Source organism: Natrix helvetica (genome assembly GCF_964273705.1).
Source record: "Natrix helvetica genome assembly, chromosome: 13".
In the NCBI taxonomy this organism is placed as follows: domain Eukaryota; kingdom Metazoa; phylum Chordata; class Lepidosauria; order Squamata; family Natricidae; genus Natrix; species Natrix helvetica.
This window is the reverse complement of record NC_138557.1, coordinates 9,187,589-9,211,304: the sequence shown is the minus strand read 5'-3', so window position 1 is coordinate 9,211,304 and position 23,716 is coordinate 9,187,589. Positions and strand designations below refer to the sequence as shown.

The 23,716-nt window shown below is 43.7% G+C and overlaps 3 protein-coding genes across 6 annotated transcripts in view; 2 read left to right on the top strand and 1 right to left on the bottom strand.

Annotated features, from left to right (window-relative positions):
* ABCA3 (ATP binding cassette subfamily A member 3) overlaps nt 1–23,716 on the bottom strand; it is a 392,707-nt gene that overhangs the window by 153,521 nt on the left and 215,470 nt on the right. The gene's annotated exons all lie outside the window — the stretch shown is intronic.
* LOC309398813 (uncharacterized protein) lies at nt 1,098–3,723 on the top strand. Its single transcript, XM_081966034.1, has 2 exons — nt 1,098–1,130; nt 2,665–3,723. Exon 2 carries the CDS (start codon nt 2,666–2,668, stop codon nt 3,581–3,583), a length of 918 nt encoding a protein of 305 aa, XP_081822160.1. The 5' UTR covers nt 1,098–1,130; nt 2,665; the 3' UTR covers nt 3,584–3,723.
* The window catches only part of PIGQ (phosphatidylinositol glycan anchor biosynthesis class Q), a 32,100-nt gene continuing 13,552 nt past the window's right edge, over nt 5,169–23,716 (top strand). The window contains exons 1-4 of one of the 4 annotated variants that reach the window (XM_081966141.1): nt 5,169–5,278; nt 13,568–14,255; nt 20,085–20,216; nt 22,308–22,428. In XM_081966141.1, the coding sequence (XP_081822267.1) occupies nt 13,579–14,255; nt 20,085–20,216; nt 22,308–22,428 (930 nt within the window). In that variant the 5' untranslated portion in view covers nt 5,169–5,278; nt 13,568–13,578. Of the gene's footprint in view, nt 5,279–6,914; nt 6,963–11,490; nt 11,631–12,046; nt 12,079–13,567; nt 14,256–20,084; nt 20,217–22,307; nt 22,429–23,716 lie in introns of those variants that run through there. The other 3 variants (XM_081966142.1, XM_081966140.1, XM_081966143.1) reach the window with 3 other exon arrangements.

Here is a 23,716-nt window from a genome sequence, read left to right as displayed (position 1 = left end):
ATGACCTGCCAGGTAGCAGGGATCAAATTATCACCTATGAATTTACTTTCTCATTGTTAAAGTCTCCATCCGTCCATCTGGACCTGCAATCCTGGTTCTTCTTGATCACACGGCCCTTACTGCCAAGCTACATTAGGGGAGAAGGTGGCGCAAGGCAGCTACTGAAGTTTATAATAATGGAAAGAACTTGAATCAAAGTTTCTTGGATCCCACTCAAACTACTAGGTGGTTGTTGTTAGTTGCGAAGTCATGTCCGACCCATCGCGACCCCAAGAACAACCTTCCTCCAGGCCTTCCTGTCCTCTGCCATCCTCTGGAGTCCATTGGAGCTCACACTGACTGCTTCAGTGACTCCATCCAGCCCCCTCATTCTCTGCCGTCCCCTTCTTCTTTTGCCCTCCATCGTTCCCAGCATGAGGCTCTTCTCCAGGGAGTCCTTCCTTCTCATTAGGCGGCCAAAGTCTTTGAGTTTCCTCTTCAGGAAACTTTGAGTTTCCTCTTCAGGTAGGTAGGTAGGTAGGTAGGTAGGTAGGTAGGTAGGTAGGTAGATAGATAGATGATAGATAGATAGATAGATAGATAGATAGATAGATAGATAGATAGATAGATAGATAGATAGATAGATAAATAATATAGATATAGATGATATAGCTATGAATAACCTCTCTTTATATATCATTATCTATCTATTTAATCTATATATCTATCTATTATCTATATCTAGCTATCTTTTAATCTATCTATCATATCTATCTGTTCTTATATCATACTAAGGCAAAAGACTTGATTGATGAGTCCCAAAAGCTAAGTTCACCCAAGGCATTTAAAAGACAAATCATAAGGGGTGAACCCCAATTTCAAAGAACCTGGCACAGAATATTAGATCGATATAAGGCTGCTAAATGTCATTTCATTTACAATGTTCCCTCTACCGCGGCCTAAATGCAATCAAGGATCCTTCTGCCGCGCATTTGATACGAGCGCCTTTGTGTTTACAGGGTGAAGCTATCCTATTGACACAAGTATTGGTCAGCCAAGGAAATTCCTGTCACTAACAACAAAACCCCGGGTGACTAATTGCAGCTGTGTGTCACAAGAAACAGATCCCTCTCACCTGCTGTTGTGTTCAGGTAAAGAGCAGAACATTTATTTATTCAACTTGGACCACAGGTACATGAAATGCGAGCTTAGTTTAAAATTGGGACCGTGGGCTTTTTGAAATGCTTGCTGGGAGAGGTGGGCAGCGGGGTGATCACATCCACAACCGCATCGTTTGGTGTTGAAGCCTGTTGGTGTGACATCGTTCTCTACTTCCTCAAACAGGCATTGTGCAGGCGGTGAAGGGGTGGTGGGGAAGAAAGGCTGTTCGCCAGTGTGAGAATCACTGAGATCAGTCATGGCTAACCTTTCTGTCGGCGCGTGCCAAAAGCAGGCGCTTGCCCGTACCCATAATGTAATGCGTGCACGACAAACCCCTTGCCCTCCCGCTGCCTCCCGCAATCCCCGCCCCTTGAATGTGCGCCTGACCCCACCAGCGCATGCGCTTGCACATCCTCCACCCCTGTGCATGCGCAGCAGCCTAAAAATCAGCTGGCTGGTGGGAAGCACGCGCATGCCCAGTGAAGCTGAGCTAGGTCAACAGCTCATGTGCCCGCAGAGAGAGCTCTGGGTGCCCCCTGTGCCACCCGTGCCCTAGATTTGCCATCACGGACTTAGACTTTAGGACCATTCTCCAGGGAATCCTTGCCTTTAGGACTGTGATAAGCACTGGGAATTTTGCTGTTAGGTGGTGCGGCCGTTAAGGGAAGCACCACACGATCGTGACTTGTGACCCTCCCCGCTGGCTTCTCCGTTGAGTTTGCACGTCGGAGGTCTGCTGAGTAGATCCCAAAGGATGATTGCGTGATGGCTGGATGCCGCAACGTTCGTGAAAGCGTTGTTGCCACATACCTGAATTGTGATTGTGTGACGGCTGAGATGCTGCAATGGTCATAAGTGCAAAAACCATTTGTAAGTCTTTTTTTTTTCCCAGCACCACCGTGATAACTTTGAACAGTCTCCCTACAAAGAGTTGTAAGTCAAGGACTACCTTCTATGCTAATCTAGGTTTCGGGTTCTATCTAGCAAGGAAAGGACAAGGATGGGGAGGTGGTGGGTGGGGATGATGGTTTAGTTTTAAGTAACGATAGAGGGGAATGTTTTTAGATCAGGGTTGTACTGTGGGCTCCTTGGTGCTCTCTAAGCTTGGTTGTTTCCCTGTAGACATTTCTTACCTAACCAGGTAACGCCATCAGTGCTAGAAGGGAGTGGGGTTTGCTCTATGTGCAAGTGGCTTGCCTTAACAGGGGGCATATAAACAGGAAACAAACTTCTAGCACTGATGATGTTACCTAGTTGGCTAATGAAAGATCTGCAAGAAAATAATTAGGCTCAGAGAACACCAACATTCCCTTTTCCCTCCTCCCTCCTCCTCCTCCTCCTCCTCCTCCTCCTCCTCCTCCTCCTCCTCCTTTATTTCACTTGGAATCTTCAGCATCTAAATCTGTGGCCTTTACTCACTCCCACTGTAGTCTTCAGAACTATCTCCTCCCTCTCCCCCAAACCCTTCCCAGACTGTATGATAGTTTATAACCACGTTGATGGGTTGTTGTTGTTTTTTGAAAGGATGGATTATACCTTAGAAGACACGCAACGCAAGGAGAAACTTCTGAAGACGGTTTACACCCTCCAAGTCAAATCAGACTCCACTTTTCAGAAAGCCAGTCCTCTCCTGACCAACCACCCAGGCATGGGCATGGTGACTGACCACCAAGTTCACCAACTGGTGGAGAAAGCCAAGGTCATTTGTCATGACCTCGACAATATCAAAAACCACCTTTATTATCGGCAAGATGACCTCGTCCGGAGGGTCTCCAACCCCAATAGGAACCATTATGGGGCCGTGGGTGGAATTCACTGCTCCCCAGATGGGGTGGTCTACCTCACTACCGAAAACGCACCCAGAGTGGACGTTCTGAATCGCTCTGGCCAGGTGTTTCGGTCCATCCCCTGCGTGGAATGGAAGAGGGAGGTTTTTTTACCCGAGGACGTGACCCTCACCAGAGCCGGGATGGTGGCCGTCACGGACATGCTGAACGGAACCATCCACGTCTTCAATGACCGCTCCAAGTTCTCCAAGGGAGCGTGGCTCAGAATTGGGAACTTCTGCTCCCCCAGAGGGATTGCCGTCGACGCATCGGGACGGATACTGGTGGCCGACTACACCGAAGGAAAAGTCCACGTCTTCGCCCTGGACCGAGCTTTCAAGATGCAGAACGCTCATTCCATCTCCAACCTAAGCGGGCCACGCTACGTCTGCAGCATCCCCGACGGGGGTTTTGCCGTGAGCGAAGAATGTGGGGAGGTCAAGCTCTTTGACAGCAGCCACAAGTTGGTCTCTTCGTCAGCAGCAAATACGGCCACTCATTTGGCAACCCTGCAGGCCTCTGTGCCGATAAAGAAGGCAATATTATCGTTGCGGACGAACAGCGGCAAAAATCCACCTGTTCCCTCAGAACGGCTCTGCAATCTGTCTCGTTTCTAAAGGCCTTCTCCGACCGACCGGCGTCGCCTGTGCCACGGACGGCTCGCTTTTTGTCACTGACAGTGGGGACAACGACGTCAAAGTCTTCAAATATCGCGTCAGGCCCCATTACATGCCTGACGTTATACCTGGTGACAATCCAAGCTGTTCACCACGAGGAAGGCAGGATAGGATCCTCCACTGTCCTCTCCGGGCAGTCCTCGGATGTTCTATTCCACTCCTTTGTGATAGGCAAAAGGAGGTATGATGGGAGAAATTGGCAGATTAAAGAATCAGCAGTTGAAAATTTAAGGCATCTCTTCTTCTGACCAGAAGAGAATCCCAATGTTCAGCTATTATTGAAACTTGGCTGGGCAAGGATGACGAATTCCCCTCTTTGAGATGGTCTTTTCAGTCATGAACCCCAGATCAGGGCAGCAACCCTGCGTAGGACAATGTTTCTCAGCCTTGACCGTGTTCAGATGTGTGGACTTCAACCCCCAGAATTGCTCAGTCAGCCATGAACTTGATTTGCATCATACCTGTCTTTTGTTATTTAAAACCAATATTGTAGAGTTGTATTGCAAGCCACTTGTTTGGCTAAGCCAGCAGCGAAGCATAAATAAATATAGTAATCCTGGAAGTGGCTGTATTGTTTGTGAGTTTGTAAGTATACTCTTCTGTGTTTTTATCTGTTGCTTTGTCATTTTAATTGTTTTTCATTGTATTTATGCCAGTTTATTTTTTGCTGTTTTCAACTTGCAAAAATTTTCAGGCACCGAACCGATAGTTAATGATGGCAGGAACCCACTCCTGATGATGTAATATTCTCAAGTGCCTTGTGGTGAGATGGGTAGAGGGCAAGGATGAAATTCAGCAGGTTCTGACAGGTTCTGGAGAACCAGTAGAGGAAATTTTGAGTAGTTCGGAGAACCAGCAAATACTACCTCTGGCTGGCCCCAGAGTGGGGAGGGAATGGGGATTTTGCAGTATCCTTCCCCTGCCATGCCCACCAAGCCACGGCCACATTTTTTTTGGGTAAATTGAATTTCACCACTGGTAGAGGGCTAATCCTACCTTTGTTGGATCTTGGGTGAGGGAATTTGCCTATGAATAGACCTAGCTATCTCTTTATCCCTTAAGTAAGGACATCTGCTGTGGGCTTAGGAGGGTGGGGGCTATTAAGAGTGAGTCTGTTTCCTGCCTAAAAACATGTTTCCCCATTTTCTCATCCAGGGAAATATAATATTGTGCCTTTTAAATTTTTCCTAAATCGTTTCATTTTTCTAGGAGAGGGGTGGGTGCTAACGCCCTACAATATAAATCTAAAGGATAACTTTCTCTAATGAAAGACTGCCTTTTATAATAAAAGACACACTGCCACGGTGCCAAAGACAGATGTTAAAGAGGGAAATTGCGCATGGGGAGATTCTGAGCCATTCTGTAGAGTTATCAGCTTCCAGCCAAATAGTTTGGAGGCAGACAAGGCTAATCCTCAAAGAGATAACAGTTGAGATGGCATGAAGCTTATCAGGAAATTGGAAGAGCCAGACCTTCCATTGAAAGAAAGCTATGTATCTGCCCAGGGTGTGGACAGCAACGGTTAATTTTGCTTTGCAGAGTAAAGGCTCTTCATGCAATAAGCAGGGCGCAGTTGGCAATCTGAAAAGCCGCTACAAGAGCTTCCACTTTCTGCATTACTGTACATTTAATCAGGTCAGTATGAAATAAAAGCAAAACTCATTCCTGATGTAAGCAAACCGCGTTTCATATGTGTGTAGATTGTCAGTGAAATTTTGTGTCTGTAGTGTCTGTATTGTGGCATCAAATTACATGCTGCACATGGGTAAACTTGCAAGTTCTGTTCTATGGTTGTGTGCATGGGTGTGTGTAATTAATGCACACATGAATTTAATATTGTTGGGGGGGGCAATATGCTGACTCTGTAAACCGCTTAGAGAGGGCTGCAAAGCACTGTGAAGCAGAATGTAAGTCTGCTGCTCTTGCTGTATTGCTATAAGTTACAAAAGATCATTCAAGTCAAAACCAAGTTGCTTAAGAATAAAGTCATGGTTTATTTCTTTATTTTCACTATGGTAAGAAATATAAAGTAAAAATTTTAACAGTTCAGGTGGTTCTGTATTTGTAGAATGTAAGACAACATCTTTGAGAATTTTTCAGAAAGATTTTTTTAACCAATTTGACTGATGTAGTGTGACTTTTATATTATTGATCTTTTATTTCAGTCTTCTTGAAACTTGACATTTGGACTTGAACTCCCAGAATTCCCCAGCCATCTGGCTGGGGGATTTGGGAAATTGTAATCCACACATCTGCCAAATTTACAGAAAATATTTACAGGCCCCTGGACATAAATTGTTTCAATTCCAACACTCAAAACGACGTTAGAGAGCACTGCACACCAAGACAACTAGACACAAGAACACTCTGCTAAACAAATAATTCCCTCACCACTGTCAAACCATTCACTAAGGTTGCATTACTATTACTGTTCTTATTCTTATTGTTCCTATCACCCATCTCCTCCCACTTATGACTGCAGAACTGTACCTTTTTGCTTGTATCCTTACAATTTATATTGATATAGATTGTTTCCTGATTGCTTATTTTTACCCTATGACTATCATTAAGTGTTGTACCTTATGATTCTTAACGAATGTATCTTGTCTTTTTATGTACACTGAGAGCATCTGCACCAAAGACAAATTCCTTGTGTGTCCAATCACACTTGGCTAATAAATTATTCTATTCTATTCTATTCTATTCTATTCTATTCTATTCTATTCTATTCTAAACACTGCATTTGAATGTTCCCCAAAAGGACAAACTTCCACTTCTTTATTTGCATTCAGTGAAGTTGTTTCTGAAGGGCAACGTGTGGAAAGCTCAGCATGATCAGAATAACGACTCGACGTTATTGTTAATGTTTAACATTGTATTATTGTTATTAACTTTATTATTGATATTGTCCATCAATAACAATAACAGGCGAGGGGGGGGAACTCGTCATTAAGCAAAACGAAAAGAGCAGCTTCCCCCCCTCCATAAAAATAGGTCGAACTGCTGGTGAGAGCAAATAAAATAGTAGTAAAAATCTAAAATTAAACAGCTGGATCCGTTTCAAAGAATGCAGGGCAACGGGGAACGCCTCCTTTCTTTACGCAAAAAGGGAAGCTCGATGAGGCGGAACGCAATGTAGGCGAACGCAAGAGGTCGCCGGAGGACTATTAGGCAAGGACGGCCCGGACGGACGTCTTTGAGGGACGGACTGCGTCTCCTAGTAACCATCCAGGAGCACCCGGAAGTGGGTTGAATGTCAAGCGGCGCGAGTTCTTCTCTGCCTCTTCCGTGTTTCGGGGGGGCGGCAAAAGCGAGGGGGGTAAGTTTGGGGAACAAAAGGGGGGCTCTCCACTGAAACGGGGGCAAATGAGGACAAGGTAACCCCCCTTTTTTGCCCAGGGTCCCTGCACCTATTCGAACCCTAGAATAAGCACCGCTTAAACTGAGTTTGTTGAATAAACCACCATGGGATGGGTCTCTCTTGGGATGCTGGGCCTTTCGCCGGCCTAGAATCCCCGCGGGAGGGCTCGCCTGATGCAGGAATCAAACCCAGGGATTGGGAGGGGGGGAGTGTTGTGTGAATTGGGCCACCAAGGGTTCCCCAGTTGAGTCCTGGAAGCGCCTGGATGGGAAGCAGATGGGCGAGGAGGGTCGCCTTGTTCCCGTAGGGGAAGAAGCTTTGACGGATTGCAAAAGGGCTGGGGTCTGCTTTGGGTTAAGGCAGAATGGGGTGGGGCGGGGGTCTTTGGAGGGAGGGTATTTGGGAGAAGGATGTTTAGTTTAGTTTAGTTCATTGTCACTGCACCTTGTACAACAAAATTAAATGCAGTCTTTGTTCGATTGGGTAATGAACTAATATTAGATTGGGTAATGAACTAATATTAAAACTAGATATTAGAACTAATATCTAACAGTCTTTAGTGTACAATGGCAGTTCAGGTTGTGGTTGTTAAGGATTCCTGTGCAGTCATTAAGCACAACATCAGGTGGTGGCTGGTTTCCCCATTGACTTGACTTATTGGAAGCTGGCAGTGAAGATCACAAGGGGTGAGGATGTGACTGTGGGAAGCTGTGACCATTGTAACCATGTGCAGATTGCCAAGGGCCCCAATCATGATCCTGTGACTGTGGGGACACTGAGGTACAGTCTTGGGGAAGAGAGTCTTTGGGGGAGGATCTTTTTTTATAAAAGTTTTTTTTCCCCTTTAGTACAAGCATTTCATCATTCATTAATCAGTGTGTCATCTGAGTACAATTTTTGTGTGTCAAAGTAGTTAAAGCTTACCATTATATTCTTTATATAGGTTTAATTGTATCTTAACATTACATCTTAAAATACCTACTATTCTAACATTTCTCTTCCTAATTTATTTAATTTTATGATACATTTTTCCCATGTTCATTCTCCAGCCAATGATAAAATAGCTCCCATATAATATAATAATCAGATTTTCCCTTTCCTTTAATTGCTAATGTTAATCTGTTCATTTCTGCACATTCTAATATTTTCTTAATCACGTTTTCATCTGTAGGGATTTCTTCAGCTTTCCAATTTTGTGCAAACACAATTCTAGCCACAGTTATTACATGAATAATCAAATATACATTTTCTTTACTATATTTCCCTGGTAGGATACCCAACAAAAACAATTCAGGTTTTAAATCAATATGTTGCTGCCTCAACTTCTTCAACCTTTGGGGGAGGATCTTTGACAGACAATGTTTGTGGAGAATCTTTGGGGTGGATCTTTGAAGTGGATTCTTTGGGGGGAGATGTTTGGGGTGGGCTCTTGCAGAGAGAGTCCTTGGGGTGGAGTCTTTGAGGAGGGGTTGGGGTCTTTAGAAAAGATATTGGGGATGGGATCTTTAGAAGAGGATCTTGGGTTGGCTTGATGTTTGAAATGGGATCTTTGGGGAGGACCTTTGAGCTGGGGTTTTTTTGGGGGGAGGATCTTTGGGGGAAGATGTTTGGAGTTGGGTCTTTAGGAGGAGACCAGCTCCTGCAAGGGAGGCCTGAACATGAGTGATGACACAGGAGGTTATATGTACCTGCCCAGTTAAAATCTTCGTCACTTGCTTAAAGGGAAGGTAGTAAATCCAGGCTGAAATGGAGGCATTAAAGTCTTGACAGCTTATGGTGCAATTCAGTTTTTTGTTTTTAAGATTCAGGAGATTTTTCAGATATTTGCATTTTTTAAAATTGGGGTTGAATTAAACCCTGGGTTGTTTGTGTTATAATAAATAGAATCTAGAAAAAAGAGCAAGGTGGCAAATTCAGTAGGCCACGTGTCCCACCAACATCTACCACCCATTGAGGTCCTCCAAGCACCCTGGTCCAACAACCAGATTTTTATTTATTAATGCCTTCCCCCTATGAAGGTTGGGCAAATGTTCATTCTTCAACTACTAAGTAAAATATTATCCTTTAGAACTGCTGAACTTCCCTTTAGTGGTGTTTTTTTAAAACTTCCCTTTAACTTTTTTTTTTAAAAAAACCCTCACTTCTTATGGTTTGTTGCAGTCGGCCAAATGCTTAGACTGGATTTTATATTTTTTACCCACCTATTGATTCTTTCTCAAAGAACCTGAAATAGGCAGATGATGTTGTTTGTTGGTGTTAAAGGTCTTATTGCAGGATGTAAGCTGTTTCAAGTAAAGCTGCTTTTTTGCAGTTGACGGTCATTTTCTCAGTGCCATTGGTGTTGAAGTGGTGCTCCAGATATTTTTGGGATTTGACACTTTTATCTGCTGAGTCCTTCCTAAGGACCTGGGGTAGTCAGATGTTGATTACAGGGTATAGGTTGTTCTGAGTAAAGTTGCCTTTTGCAATTGACTGGTGTCTTTTGTCAATGGCGTTGATGTTCAAATGGGATGCCAGTTGTTTTGGAAATGCACCCTAGGTGCCTATTACTATTGATGCTTGCTTTCACCATAGTTGTTTTATTTTTATTTGTAGGTCTTTGTAGTTTGTTAACTTCTCCTGTTATAATTTTATTATTATTTATTATTTATTTTATTTTATTATTAATTTTACAGAAAAATAGCCCTGTGGCAGACAAACAATTTTGCAAAGCACAAATATATCTAATGTTTATTCCCCCCCTCCCTATGACTTGCTTTCCTGGCAGTTGATCTCTTCACCTAAGCCAGGGGTCAGTAACCTTAAACACTCAAAGAGCCACAAAGGTCCTATCCGGAAACCCCCCGTTCAGTTCTGGAGCCGATTGGAAGTCTGTTTCCCCCACCATAGAGTCTCCTCCTAGTTCAGCATCTTTTTCCTCTCCCTGCCCTAACCATTCAGCCTAAGCCCTATCAATTGTGGAGCTGACCGGTGTCAGGGAGCCACAGCAGAGGGATGAAAGAGCCACATGCCGCTCCAGAGCCATGGGTTCCTGACACCCCCCCCCGAGCTAAGCAATGGGGTGCATAAGGTGTTTCAATGCTTGCTACTCCTAAAAGTTGCCGCGCTGTGAATCTTATTCCTGTTTCTTCCTCCTAAGCCTGGAGATCAATTGACTCTCCAACATTTACCCACACTGACAGCTGCCCCACATTCCTAAGTGAATGGGGGGGCTGAAGAGGAAATAGCCCCGTCCCAGAAACTGTAGTCCTTCTCTTCTTATAAACTCCATATACGTGGTAAAGAGCATGTATCAACCAGACACCTCTTTTCTGCCTCAAGAGACTGGGAATTCATCCATAAACAGACACTGCCTCCTGCAACACTATTTGACAGGCTGGATTTTTTTTTTCCCTGGGTAAGTCAAGGCATTTTCAATGCAAATGAATTGTCCCTTTTCCAGGGGAAAATGTCAGAGATCAGCTGTACTTTATATTAACAGAAAGGAAGTCGGCAACGGCTTCCTTTTCTGCATATATGCTTTCCAACCTACCTGATTTCCAATCTAGCTCAGGAAGCTCAAACTGCCCACAGAGCTACTGATTCAGTTCTACAGAAGAATTATTGAGTCTGTCATCTGCACCTCTATAACTCTCTGATTTGGCTCTGCAACCAAACAAGGCAAACGCAGACTTCAAGGGAATTGCAAAAATTGCTACCAACCTGCCTTCCATTGAGGACCTGTACACTCATGCAGAGTCACAAAGACGGCTGTGAAAATACAGACCCCCTCGCATCCTGGACATAAATTATTTCAACTTCCGCCCTCAAAACAAGGCTATAGGGCACTGCACACCAGAACAACTAAACACAAGGACGGTTTTCCCCCCGAATGCCATCATTCTGCTTAACAAATACCCACAACACTCTCAAATAATTTACTAAGATTGTATTACTATTATTCTTTGCTTTCTTCCTAGTATCTATCTCTTCCCACTTATGACTATAACCATGTTGCTTGTATCTTTCAATTTATATTGTTTTTATTTGTTTCCTCGTACTATTTGATAGCTTATTGGTAACCTTGGCTATCATTAAGTGTTGCATCTTTCATCAATGCATTCTTGATGAATGTATTTTGTTCTCCTTGTGTGCCCTGAGAGCTTATGCACCAAAAACAAATTCCTTGTGTGTCCAATCAAACTTGGCCAATAAAAAGTTCTGTTCTGTTCTATTCTATTCTGTCTACCTACTGTAAACTAACATTTCCATTCTGCTGATTGGACTTATAAAAACAGCCCACGGGGTTGTTGTTGTTGTTGTTTTTTGCATGACAACCTTGGAATGGTGGTGAAGGACAGCAGATGGCTGGATACTGTAAACTGGTCTTATCGACTGTAATGTTTATGTTTTGGATGTCACCTTGAATTTTAGAGTGAAAACAGAGTGGTTGATTGGGGCGGAGAATTCAAATAAGTTGATACTATCCCTCTTTCGTGCCTTCCACCTAGGAAATCCTGCAGTCCTTCGTAAAACCTCCTACATGCCACAGCCACAATCTCTAGGTTGTTGTTTTTTTAACTTCTTCTCTTCTCCTTGTTCTTCTGACGCAGAAACCTAAAAGGCAATTCACTTGTTAGAAGGGAGGTAAGTGGTGGGACCAACGTCATTGGCTAAAACCGCATATAAAATGTCTAGCCAAATATAAAACATCAGAGCAGTTGAATTGTTTTTAAAAACGCACCGCACAAGGGATGGATACAATTGGGTATAAAATTAAATTACGTATGAGCAGTTACTCATGGGGTGGCTAAGCCTGTGTCATGTAGCGGGCGCAATGTGGACTAGCCTCCTCGTGGGACACCCAAGGCCAACGTGACCTTGTCAACGGCTAAATAGTCTCTTATTTTCCGGCTGCTGGATCTCACAAGAAGAAGGCAGCAGGAATTCGGAAAAAAACTGGATTGCTGGTAAAAAGTACAGTAACCGGGAGAGTAACAAAACCGCCCTAGAGATCTTTTATGACTGCTGCTTTGTGCCTTCTCTGTAGGACTGTAGCGACGAAATTAAGCTGCTGATAATGAAAGCCGTTAAGGTACTATTTTGAGGGGGGGGATGGAGGGCAATCAGGCTATTGCTAAAGACATTGGAGCCTTCTACAATTAAACACTGGGTTTAATCCAGCTGGGCTCTCGATAGAAACTTCCCATTAATTGCTTTTTTGAACTGCAAAAATGTGGGTATGTAACACCCCACATTTTGCTGGGATTTAGAAAGGAATCCTGTATTGTTTTTGAGAGCGACATCATGACTTTAAATGCCTTTGGAGTATAAAAAAAACCCCAGCATTTGACTTAATAGATGAAATGCTTGCTTTTAATTAGACCACCCAGTTTTCTTCCTTTCAAGAGAACTTGAGTTCTGAACTATTCAGTTGCAACTGGCTTTGGAGCTGATTCATTAATCTAATCCGCCGTGGCAGCCCTTGTGCTTGTTTAGTTTAATCATCTGATTAATTAACTTAATTGTTCCGGTGGTAGCTATACAGAGAAATGCCACTTTATCCACATTTCGTAGTTGGGAAAATAATAACAATTGGAGACCCTTTAGCTCCCCTTTGTCCTGTAATAAGCGATTATCTGAGAGATGGCTGTTTAACATATTTATTCTGTTATACATAGTCCATCGTTGTACAACTCAAGAAAGCATACATAATGTTCCCATCTCCTCTTTTTCCTCAAAGAATCCTGTAAAGTAGATTGGATTGAGAAAGGGGAGGGAGGGAGGGAGGGAGGGAGGGAGGGAGGGAGGGAGAGAGAGAGAGAGAGAGAGAGAGAGAGAGAGAGAGAGAGTTTTTGAATAATACAGCTGTTCTCCTGTCACATACTCTCTATAGAAACAGCAACGAAAGTACTGTTCTGATCTAGGCTTCCCAAGAGCCTGAAGCAAACTCCTTCTCCCAACAAAAAAACCCTTTTATTAATTTGCTGTGAATTCTTCTCATTCACCTCCAGCAAAGTCTTTCGAGGGAGGATTTACGGTCACAGACCTTGTCTGGCTTGGAGAGCTGCCTGGCCGATAACTGCAAAACGTGGCAAGGAGTCTCGGAGAGTCACAAACCAATTAAGCGAACTAATTGTCTCCTGCAAACTCCCCTCCCCTTTCGCTCCTCTTTTCTTTCCGCTGGGAGGGGCCATTCATCATCTGGTCTTACTCCCAAGTCGACCCCTGTTCTTAGCTCTTCCCTTCATCTGGAAATTTTGCAGACGCACACGGGGAACAGGCTCCAGCTGTTCCTCTGCCTTACTGATGTCTGACTCTGAAGGCAGCTGATAACTGGCATACGGCTTTTGCCCCCTCTGACACAGAGCCCTCCTCAGAGCCTTCCCTGGGTTCCAGGATGGCCCAGGTTCCTCCCCACTGTCTGAATCTGCTGTCAGCTCCGCTGGCCACTGGCGGGTCCCAACAAGTACTTCCTTCAGTTAGTTGAAGGCTTAAACTCTCTTAATTTGCTCCAGTGCAAGGGTTTCAGAAAGCAGCTTGTTTATTTCATTTTTTTGTTCCTGTTCCCTTATACCTTTCAGATTTCCACATCATGACGTTTAAAGTCTTTTTCCCTCTTTGCTGCGCTTCGGCGGAAAGCGGCCTTCTGATCGGACGATGGATTCCCGAACAGAACTCCATTGTTATCCTGGCTGTCATCCATTTCCCTTTGATTCCCGGCCAAGTGAAGCAGTACCTCTCTAAAATGCAACGTGCCACCCAAGTCCAACTGTCCGTATTGGGTTCCTGGACTAACAGCGAAGAAAAGCAGAATTTGCAAAGGTTCCTGGAAGACCTGGGCACCATTTTTTCCCAGGGCCCCTGGATCCAACTCGGCAGGCAAAAGGACAGGAAGTTTTGGAACTGTTTGGCCACCTGGAAGGAATCCAGCAGCAGCAGCAGCGTCGGCGTCGAAGAAATCGTCGTGATCTATTACGACCAGCGTAAAGTGATGTTGTCACAGCTTCACCCGCCTAACCATCCCGGGCTGGCTTCCAACCAGAAGGCAGACGACGCTTCCAAGCTCTCCGCTGTGTTTGACACTGTTGCTAAAAGCAAATTGCTCTTCATGAAGGACCGGTATGACGAGGGGCCCATCAGGCTCACCCACTGGCAGTCTGAAGGGGTGGAGGCCAGCATTATCGTAGAACTGTTGAAACAGGGATCCGTCCCTGCGTGTGCGCTGGTAACACTCCTCCTTTCCTTCGTGGCTGGCATCTGTAAAAGCAGGTAGGTGGGATGAATGGGAAGAAAGGACAGGCAATCATAGGTAAAGGTTCCCCTCGCACATATCTGCTAGTCGTTCCCGACACCAGGGAGCGGTGCTCATCTCCGTTTCAAAGCCGAAGAGCACTGTCCGAAGACGTCTCCGTGGTCATGTGGCTGGCATGACTCAACGGCGAAGGCGCACGGAATGCTGTTCCCTTCCCACCAAAGTTGGTTCCTATTTTCCTACTTGCATTTTTACCTGCTAGGTTGGCAGAAGCTGGGACAAGTAACGGGAGCTCACTCAGTTACGCGGCGCTAGGGATTCGAACAGGGGAGTTGCTACCGGCATTACTGCCGGTTCGGTGTGCACCCAATTTTTCAGGACTAGAAGTCACTGTCTCCTAATGGTTGATCCAAAGTCACCTAACCATCTTTCATGCTTAAGGCAGGACTAGAACTCACTGTCTCCTAGTTTGTAGCCTAGTGCCTTCACCACTAGACACACTGGCTCTCAGAAGTTAACCTCTCTTGACTCAGAAGTGGGGTTTTAGCAGTTTCAAGGTTGCCAACTTCCCATCCAGGCTAAATCCTCCCGGTGTTTTGAATGGAAAAATCCCTGGAAGAGCCCCCAAATGCATACCTCCCACCTGTAATCCCGAGTGGGTGTGAAATTAAAAAAGCTTTTGGGGGTAAGCTTATACCTTAGAGCGGAGTGGGTCGTCAGAGAGGATCTCGTTGTACTGCCAAGACAGGGAAAAGGGGACTGAAGTTTTGCTTCCAAGCTGGCAAAGGGCAGTTTGATTAATTCCATTTGGATAGCAGCTTCTCAGCCGTTCAAACCTTAGCAAGCGCAGCCTCAGGCTACGAAAAAAAAGAAACCATCCTAGGCAGGTTTTCCAACTGAGTAATACTGTCGTGAAAGATTACAGCTAAGGCATTCGTACTATCTGTTGGAAGTAGAAGTCTAATAGCTTGCACATGTATTTGAAATGCCTGTGGGGGAACTGAAGGCCTTTGGATAAACAGTCCTGAGCCTACAGATGAGAAACGTCAGCCTGGTTTGAGCTAATCAAGGTTTATTCATGAAGCATTGATTGAAAGTTAGATTGTTGAACGGCTAAAGAAATGGGCTGAATGCTGTTCACTTCCTCAGGATTCTAATGGACGATGAGGACTAGTGGTCTTTTTTCCTGAGATGAAGCCAGGGAAAACATACCAGGATAGACAAAATGTGTGGACTTCAACTCCCAGAATTCCCTCACTAGCATTCTCCCTGCGCTCCCAGAATTCCCCAGTCAACTTTAAACATGTGGACTTCAACGCTAAGAATTCCCTAGTTAGCATTCTCCCTATGTTCCCAGAATTCCCCAGTCAACTTTAAAGGCGTGGACCTCAACTCCCAGAATTCCCCAGCCAGCATTCCCTATGCTCCCAGAATTCTCCTGTTCAACTTTAATTGTGTGGACTTCAACTCCCAGAATTCCCCAGCCAGCATTCCCTGCACTCCCAGAATCCCCCAGTCAACTTTAAACATGTGGACTTCAACGCCTAGAATTTCCCAGCCAGCGTTCCCTTCGCTCCAAGAATTCCCCAGTCAACTTTAAAGGCGTGGACCTCAACTCCCAGAATTCCCCAGCCAGCATGTTGAAGGTGAGATCCACACATTTTGAAGTGGTCGAAGTTGAGATGTGTGTGTGTGTGTGTGTGTGTGTGTGTGTGTGAAATTCTGTAACCCACAGTAAGGCAATTCTGTGCTTACCCAAGATACCTTCGTTCTGCAAATCAAAACTGCACCCTACCAGATTTTCTATGGGAGGTCATTGAGCTTTGCCAATTAAATTCCGAAGAACAAGCATTGCAAATGGAGGTCAGTTTATATTTATTTATATATTTATATTTACATGTTTTGAAAGTCAGTTTGAGGTGGATAGGGCATCAGTCTAGAAACTGGGAGGCCATCAGTTCCAGCCCTATCTTTGGCATGAAACCCACAAGGTCAGGGGTCAGCAAACACTCAAAGAGCCATTTGGACCCGTTTCCCACAGAAAAGAAAACACCGGGAGTCACAAAGGTCCAAAGCCCCCTGTTCAATTCTGGAGCTGACCGGAAGTTCAGTTCTCCCACCATAGAGTCTCCTCCTAGCGCGGCGTCCTTTTTCCTCTACCTGTCATAACCGAAAGCCCTATCAATTGTGGAGACAACTGGAAAACCCTCCCCTTGCCATAGAGCAGGGGTGTCCAAACTTGGGAACTTTAAGACTTGTGGACTTCAACTCCCAGAATTCCCCAGTCAGCATGGCTGGCTGGGGAATTCTGGGAGTTGAAGTCCACAAGTCAGTTTGGACACCCCTGGTCTAAACCCTCCGGATTGTGCATTTTAGGTACATGACGGTCTCCCTTTGGGAAATGACTTTGTAGTTAATTTGTTTGAATTCGTTCAACAGTTAAAAATATGAAATGACGAGTTCCTACAAGGCACAGGTAAGTACCCTCTGAACAATCCTCGAACGGCAAAATCTCATACGGTTTTACGGAAAGTCGACCAAGTATTCCGGTACAAATCTCTGGAGAACCGCAGGAGTGTTTTTATTAAAGAGAAAAGCTTGTCATTTTTCTGACAGTCTGTGCAAAAAAAAGTAATTATCCCACCCCTATAAAGGGTTTTGTGACTCTGTACTGCAGCCTTTCACCCATGATAGATTCTTTCATGAAAATAGTTGTCATCTATGGAAATTGGAATTAGCCATTCAAAGAAACGAATGGTTTCCACAAATGCTAGTTTATGTTTTGTTTTTTAAATTAGTTTGGGCATAAAGTTGCTTGCTTTTTGCTGATTCATAGGCCGGGTGCTTACGAAATAAACCCTGAAAATATTATCTCATCCATTACATTCCTTAACTGCTCCTTTCCCTAGTAGCAGGGCCTGGGACAGGGAGATTAAAAGCTAAATGGTTGCCATCTGATCTGACAAATTGAACAACCACCCAAAATAGTCACTACTATTGCTATAACCTTGGAGCGGGTATATTTTATCTAAGCAGCGTGTGTCAGGTTCAATGGAATATGGAGCCATTTCAGCCTGGCTCAATTTATATCCTGCCTTTGCGTTGGGAACGCTCCTATTCAACCCATAAATAGAATAATAAGAGGAAATGAAATCCCATCAAGCCGAAGAGGGGAATGCAAGCCACATGAACCTGAGGTCACACCTTGCGCATAAGGAGCCATTCCTCAACATTAACTTTTTTTTTTTATTATTCCTTCACCAATTTCCAAGGAATTCTCTCTGGGGAAGTTTTACTTGGTAGCTAGATAATGCCATGTTTGAATGTTTACTCGCTGGGGGCCCTTTGCCTCTTCTTTTTACCTGTCAGCTTTCTGCAACTTCATTATTATCGTATCCTCAAGTGGCATGAAATACAGCTCAGTCTGTATCAGAGGTGGGTTCCTATCGGTTTGGACCAATTCGGCCGAGTAGGTAGTAACTCGGCCGGACACGCACCCGAAACGGTTCAATCTTTGGTGGCATCATCTTGATTTTCTATTCTGCACATGCACAGGCCCTTTTAAGGGCAAATGTGCGGGCATACAGAGCACGCGCCTGACGTGCACTGGAGCAAAGCCAGCACACCCGCACAAAATTTTTCAGGCACTGAACTGGTAGTAATGCCGGTGTGAAACCCACCCCTGGTGTGTTTTGTGTGTGTGTGTGTGTGTGTAGATGATAGATGATAGATAGATGATAGATAGATGATAGATGATAGATAGATAGATAGATAGATAGATAGATAGATAGATAGATAGATAGATAGATAGATAGATGATAGATAGATGATGATAGATAGATGATAGATAGATAGATAGATAGATGATAGATAGATAGATAGATAGATAGATAGATAGATAGATAGATGATAGATGATAGATAGATAGGATAGATAGATATAGATAGACAGTGGTAGATAGATAGATAGATAGATAGATAGATAGATAGATAGATAGATAGATAGATGATAGATAGATAGATAGATAGATAGATAGATAGATAGATAGATAGGATAAATAGATATAGAGATAGATAGATAGATAGATAGATAGATAGATAGATAGATAGATAGATAGATGATAGATAGATAGATAGATAGATAGATAGAAAAAATAGATAGGATAAATAGATATAGACAGAGATAGATAGATAGATAGATAGATAGATAGATAGATAGATAGATAGATAGATGATAGATGATAGATAGATAGATGATAGATAGATAGATAGATGATAGATAGATAGATAGATGATAGATAGATAGATGATAGAATAGATAGAATAGATAAGATAAATAGATATAGATAGATAGATAGATATCTGGACTTCGGAACTGTTGCAAATCTTGTTCTTGGGAATTGGATTGAAGAATATGGAGGGTGGATTGAACAAAGGATGTCGGTCCCTTTGCATGTAAAGCTTATATATTTATTTATTGCAAATATATATCCTGCAGCAATCCATTCAGTTCTTGGGAGCAAGTGCATCTTCTCATTGCTTTGTATATGTCTTCCGTTATTTGATGTTACAGACAGCAACGTTTTATCCTGCATCTCTGTTCTCCTCTCCAGATTTTAAATACCAGATTTGAAAATGTGTTAATGAAGAGACTGCACTTGTCACCGATTTTTAGCTCTAGCAGTTGCTCTTTATCCCACTTGTGGACATAATTTATTAGAAGGCATGGGGAGGAAATAACCCCATGTAATTAGCCTTCAGGAGATGACACCGTGATGCCTCTAAAAGTGCATCATTAATTTTGAAATGTCATACAGAATTGAACTATCAGAACTATGCCAGTTTATTGTCCAAGTGAGCAATGGCATATTTTAATCAACCTTCCAGGGCAAAATTCCCAGCCTGTGGAAAAGGAGTAAATTTTGATTTAGGCATGAGTTTGTTACTGTCGTAGGGACGCGGTGGCTCAGTTGCTAAAACGCTGAACTTGTCAATCAGAAAAGTCGGTGGTTTGGCAGTTCGAATCCCTAGCGCTGCGTAATGGAGTGAGCTCCCATGACTTGTCCCGACTTCTGCCAACCTAGCAGTTCGAAAGCAGGTAAAAATGCAAGTAGGAAAATAGAGACCACCTTTGGTGGGAAGGTAACAGCGTTCCGTGCGCCTTCGGCATTTAGTCATGCCGGCCACATGACCACGGAGGCATCTTCGGACAGCGCTGGCTCTTCGGCTTTGAAGCGGAGATGAGCACCGCCCCCTAGAGTCAGGAACGACCAGCACATGTGTGTGAGGGGAAACTTTACCATTTACCTTGTTACTGTCAGCTACAGATAGTCTTCAGCTTATGACCTCAATCGAGGCCCAAATTTTTGTTGCTAAGGGAGACATTTGTTAAATGAGTTTTGCCCCATTTTTAAGACCTTTCTCGCCACAATTGTGAAGCAATGTCACTGCAATGGTTAAATTAGTAACACAGCTTTTAAGTGAATCCGTCTTCCCCACTGACTTTGTTTGTGAGAAGGTCACAAAAAGAGACCGCATGACCCCGGGACACCGCAACCGTCATAAATATGAGCCGATTGCCAAACTTTGATCGTGTGACCGCGAGGATGCGGCAACAGTCATAAGTGTGAAAAACACTCCTAAGTCAGTTTTTTCAGTGCCGTTGTAACTTTGAATGATGGCTAAATGAACTGCTATAAGTTGAGGACGGTCTAGCAAATGCCTTTGCCCGACACCCAAAGGAATACTACTATGTTGCTTCCTGAGAAAGAAGTTCTCAGAAGGAGGGATCCTTCATTAACAATGTTGGTTAACATTGGTCTTCTTTTGTTTATTTTTTTCCTCCAGGGCTCTGACATTTTGGCCCCTGTCCTTCGTCTGGAGCAAACTTTCCACCTACGAGCAGTTGAAGCATCGTTTCCAACATCTCCAAGTCATCGGCAGTGAGAAGGCAGCTTCAGATCAGGCCCAAGCAATGAGGTAAGAATTCCGTTGCACGGAATATGTTCTGTATCCTGATGGGCTCCATGACCGATATCCAAAGACACCACAGTAATGTTGACTTACGGCAGTTCCTTTCGTGACGGTTCAAAGTTACAACATCGCAGAAAAAGAGTGACATCAACAGACACACTCTACCCTAGGGTACAAATATGATGAATGGACAGCAGAAGAGCCAATAATTGTTTTTTGAGGAATTGATGGCAAGACAAATTGATGTAAATATGTAACAATATAATAGGATGTTGGTTATGTAAGAGTATGCATGTGGTTATTTGGTATGAAAATGAAAAAATAAAAAAACTTTATATACGTATAAAAAAAAAACCAGACACACTGATCTACAATCAGCCTATGAACCCTTCAGAATCCAAATCAACCAGATAGCACCGACCCTTAACCAACCCAAGGGGAGAGGGAGAGGGAGAAAGAGAGAGAGAGAAATGGAAGGAAAGAAAGAAGGGAAAGAAAGAAAGAAAAGAAAAAAGAAAGACAAAGGAAAAAAGAAAGAAAGAATGGAAGGAAAGGAAAGGAGGAAGGAAGGGAAAGAAAGAAAGAAATGGAAGGAAAGGAAAGAAGGAAGGAAAAGAAAGAAAGAAGAAAGAAAGAAGAAAGAAAAAAGAAAAGAAAGAAAGAAAAAGAAAGAAAGAAAGAAAGAAAGAAATCAGCCTAAGGCAGATCACGAAGTTGCCATTTTGGTGTCCCAGTAGGTTTACATGCAAAGAGCTTCCTGGGGTGAAAAAAAAGGGACTCTTAATATTGTGGTATTGTCTGTGTGTGTGTGTGTGTGTGTGTGTGTGTGTGTGTGTGTGAGGGAATGAGAAGGTTTTTATTAGTGAGGGTAGAACATTCTGTTTCCCAAAATATAGTTGTGCATGTGGGCAGACTTCTCATTGTTTCTGGAAACATTCTGTTCCATTGTGTTTATATTTTGTGGTGCTGCACCTGAGACAGTCACATTGGACTGAACATTTTGGGCTTTTTTTTTTCCTTCTCCTGCTGCTGCCCCCGTACCACTGCCCACACAACTTCCATTTCTATCCAGCAAACGAGAGAGTTGCCCAGGAAACAGAATCTGGCATGCCAACCCTGGCACAGCTGTAGGAAATATCTGCACAGCACCTGCCTCTGCATAGTTGCAGTAACCTCAAATGCCTTTTGGAGAACTCCTGGATTTTACTTTTCCCTTTGCACGTAGTCCTCGCCTTATCCCCCATTCATTTGGTTACAACGGCACTGAAACAGGTGACTTCCTCACAGTTACGGCCGACACAGCATCCCCACAGTTGTAGCACAGCATGTTTGGAAAATCTAGCCAATGGCGTCTTATTGTAGGAGACGACCAGGTTGAGCCCGAGGGAGGAGTCAAAGGCGTTATCAGTCATGAGTCCTTGAGCACCCACAAGAGATCCAAGCCTAGTCCACCTTGAATTCCTTTCTATTCTCATCTCCCGCTCCTTTCCCTTGACTGCTAGTAGTTCAGATTCTTGTAGAGAGGATCAAGTTTGCAATAAATCTTTATGTACAATTGAACGGCCTGGACCTCCTGACTCCCCCTGGTGCTTGACACTTACTCAACAAACAATGCAGCCTACAAACTTGGTCCTCAAAAGAAAAGCTTGAAGGTGCCTGAATTTTGAGGAACGCTTACCATATTTTTCAGAGCAAAAGATGCACTTTCCCCCCGCCCCTAAAATAGCGTGGAAATGTTGGTGCGTTGTATACACCGAATACAGCCATTTTTGGCCTCCCAAAGTCCTGCCCCCGCATCCCATTTTTGCGAAAAATGGGCCATTTTTCACAAAAGCTGAGGCGTTTTCCCCTTCCTCCAGCCCCCAGAAGCACTCTGCAGGCTTCAGCAGGGCTGGGGAAGGGGAAAATGCCCCCGTTTTTGTGGAAAAACAGGACATTTTTTTTTTGCAAAAACTGAGACACCTTTCAGCAGGACAAAAACTTTTTTTTCTTACTTACCTCTTTGAAATCTTGGGGCATCTTACACACCGGTGCGTCTTATAGTCCGAAAAATACAGTAACTCTGGCAAACAATGATTTTTTTCCCCCCCAACGCAGGAAAGCCAACATCTTTATCTCTCTCCTCATCGACGTGGCTCTCGGCATCATCCTCATGTCCTGGTTGTATCAAATGAACTGGATCGGTTATCTTGCCAGTGGCCTCGTCCCGGTGGCTGATGTAAGTTTTGTTCTGGCCTGGGCTTCCCCAAAAAGCACGAATCAGATTCCTGATCCCGACAAAACCCTGACGAAACCGTGTGGCGCAGCCGTGAGCGAACCGGCAGTAGTGAATGCCGGAAACCACCCCTGCTCCAGATGGGTATGGTGGTGAGACGCTCATATTCCCAGGCTCCGTTGCCTTCTAGCTATCCTTCATGGAAGAGCTGCCAAGCAGTGCAGAGCAGAGCAGCTTTCTTAATCTAACAAGTAACCATGGTTCAGGTTTCAGGTTTATTGGATTTATATGCCGCCCTTCTCCCAAAGGACTCAGGGCGGCGTACTTAGTCACTTAATCATGACTTAGATGTTGGTTTAAATATATAAGCACCTTCCCCCCCCCCACCTTCTCTTCAGTGGAATGTGGACTGGAGAACTTTTGAATAGCTTGTCCCATATTAGCTGAGACTTCCATTGAGTTTCCATCTCTGGCCTCCTATTTTGACATTGATGTCAGTGTCTGATCAGATGCTTAGCTTAATAATAATAATAATAATAATAATAATAATAATAATAATAATAATAATAATAATAATAATAATAATAATAATAATAATAATAATAATAGTTGATGAAACTGTTGACCACATACTCAGCTGCTGTAAAAAAATTGTGCAGACTGATTATAAATTGAGGCACAATTCAGTAGCACAAATGATCCACTGGAATTTGTGCAAAAATTATAATATTAAAACAACAACAAACTGGTGGGAACATAAGCCTGAAAAAGTCACTGAAAATCAGGTGGTCAAGATCCTGTGGGATTTTCGTATACAAACAGACAAAGTACTAGCGCATAACACACCAGACATCACACTGGTTGAGAAAAATAAGGTTACAATCATAGACATCGCAATACCAGGTGATAGCAGGGTTGAGGAGAAGGAACATGAAAAAATCGTGAAATACCAGGACTTAAAAATTGAAATCCAACGATTATGGCACAAACCAGCAGTGGTAATCGGCACACTGGGAGCTATTCCAAAAGCACTGGAATTTAAAACAGTTAAAACTTGACAAAATCACCATCAGTCAAATGCAAAAAGCTGCACCGCTTGGATCTGCACGTATATTACGAAAATACGTTATGACGTCCTAGGCCCCTGGGTGGGGCCCGAGTACTAATCAATGCCAAATCCGGCGAAACAACTGGCCGCTGTGATACAATTGTATAATAATAATAATAATAATTTACTACACGGCTGTGGATGAAGCATGTAACAGTGATACCCATTGTCATTGGGGCACTT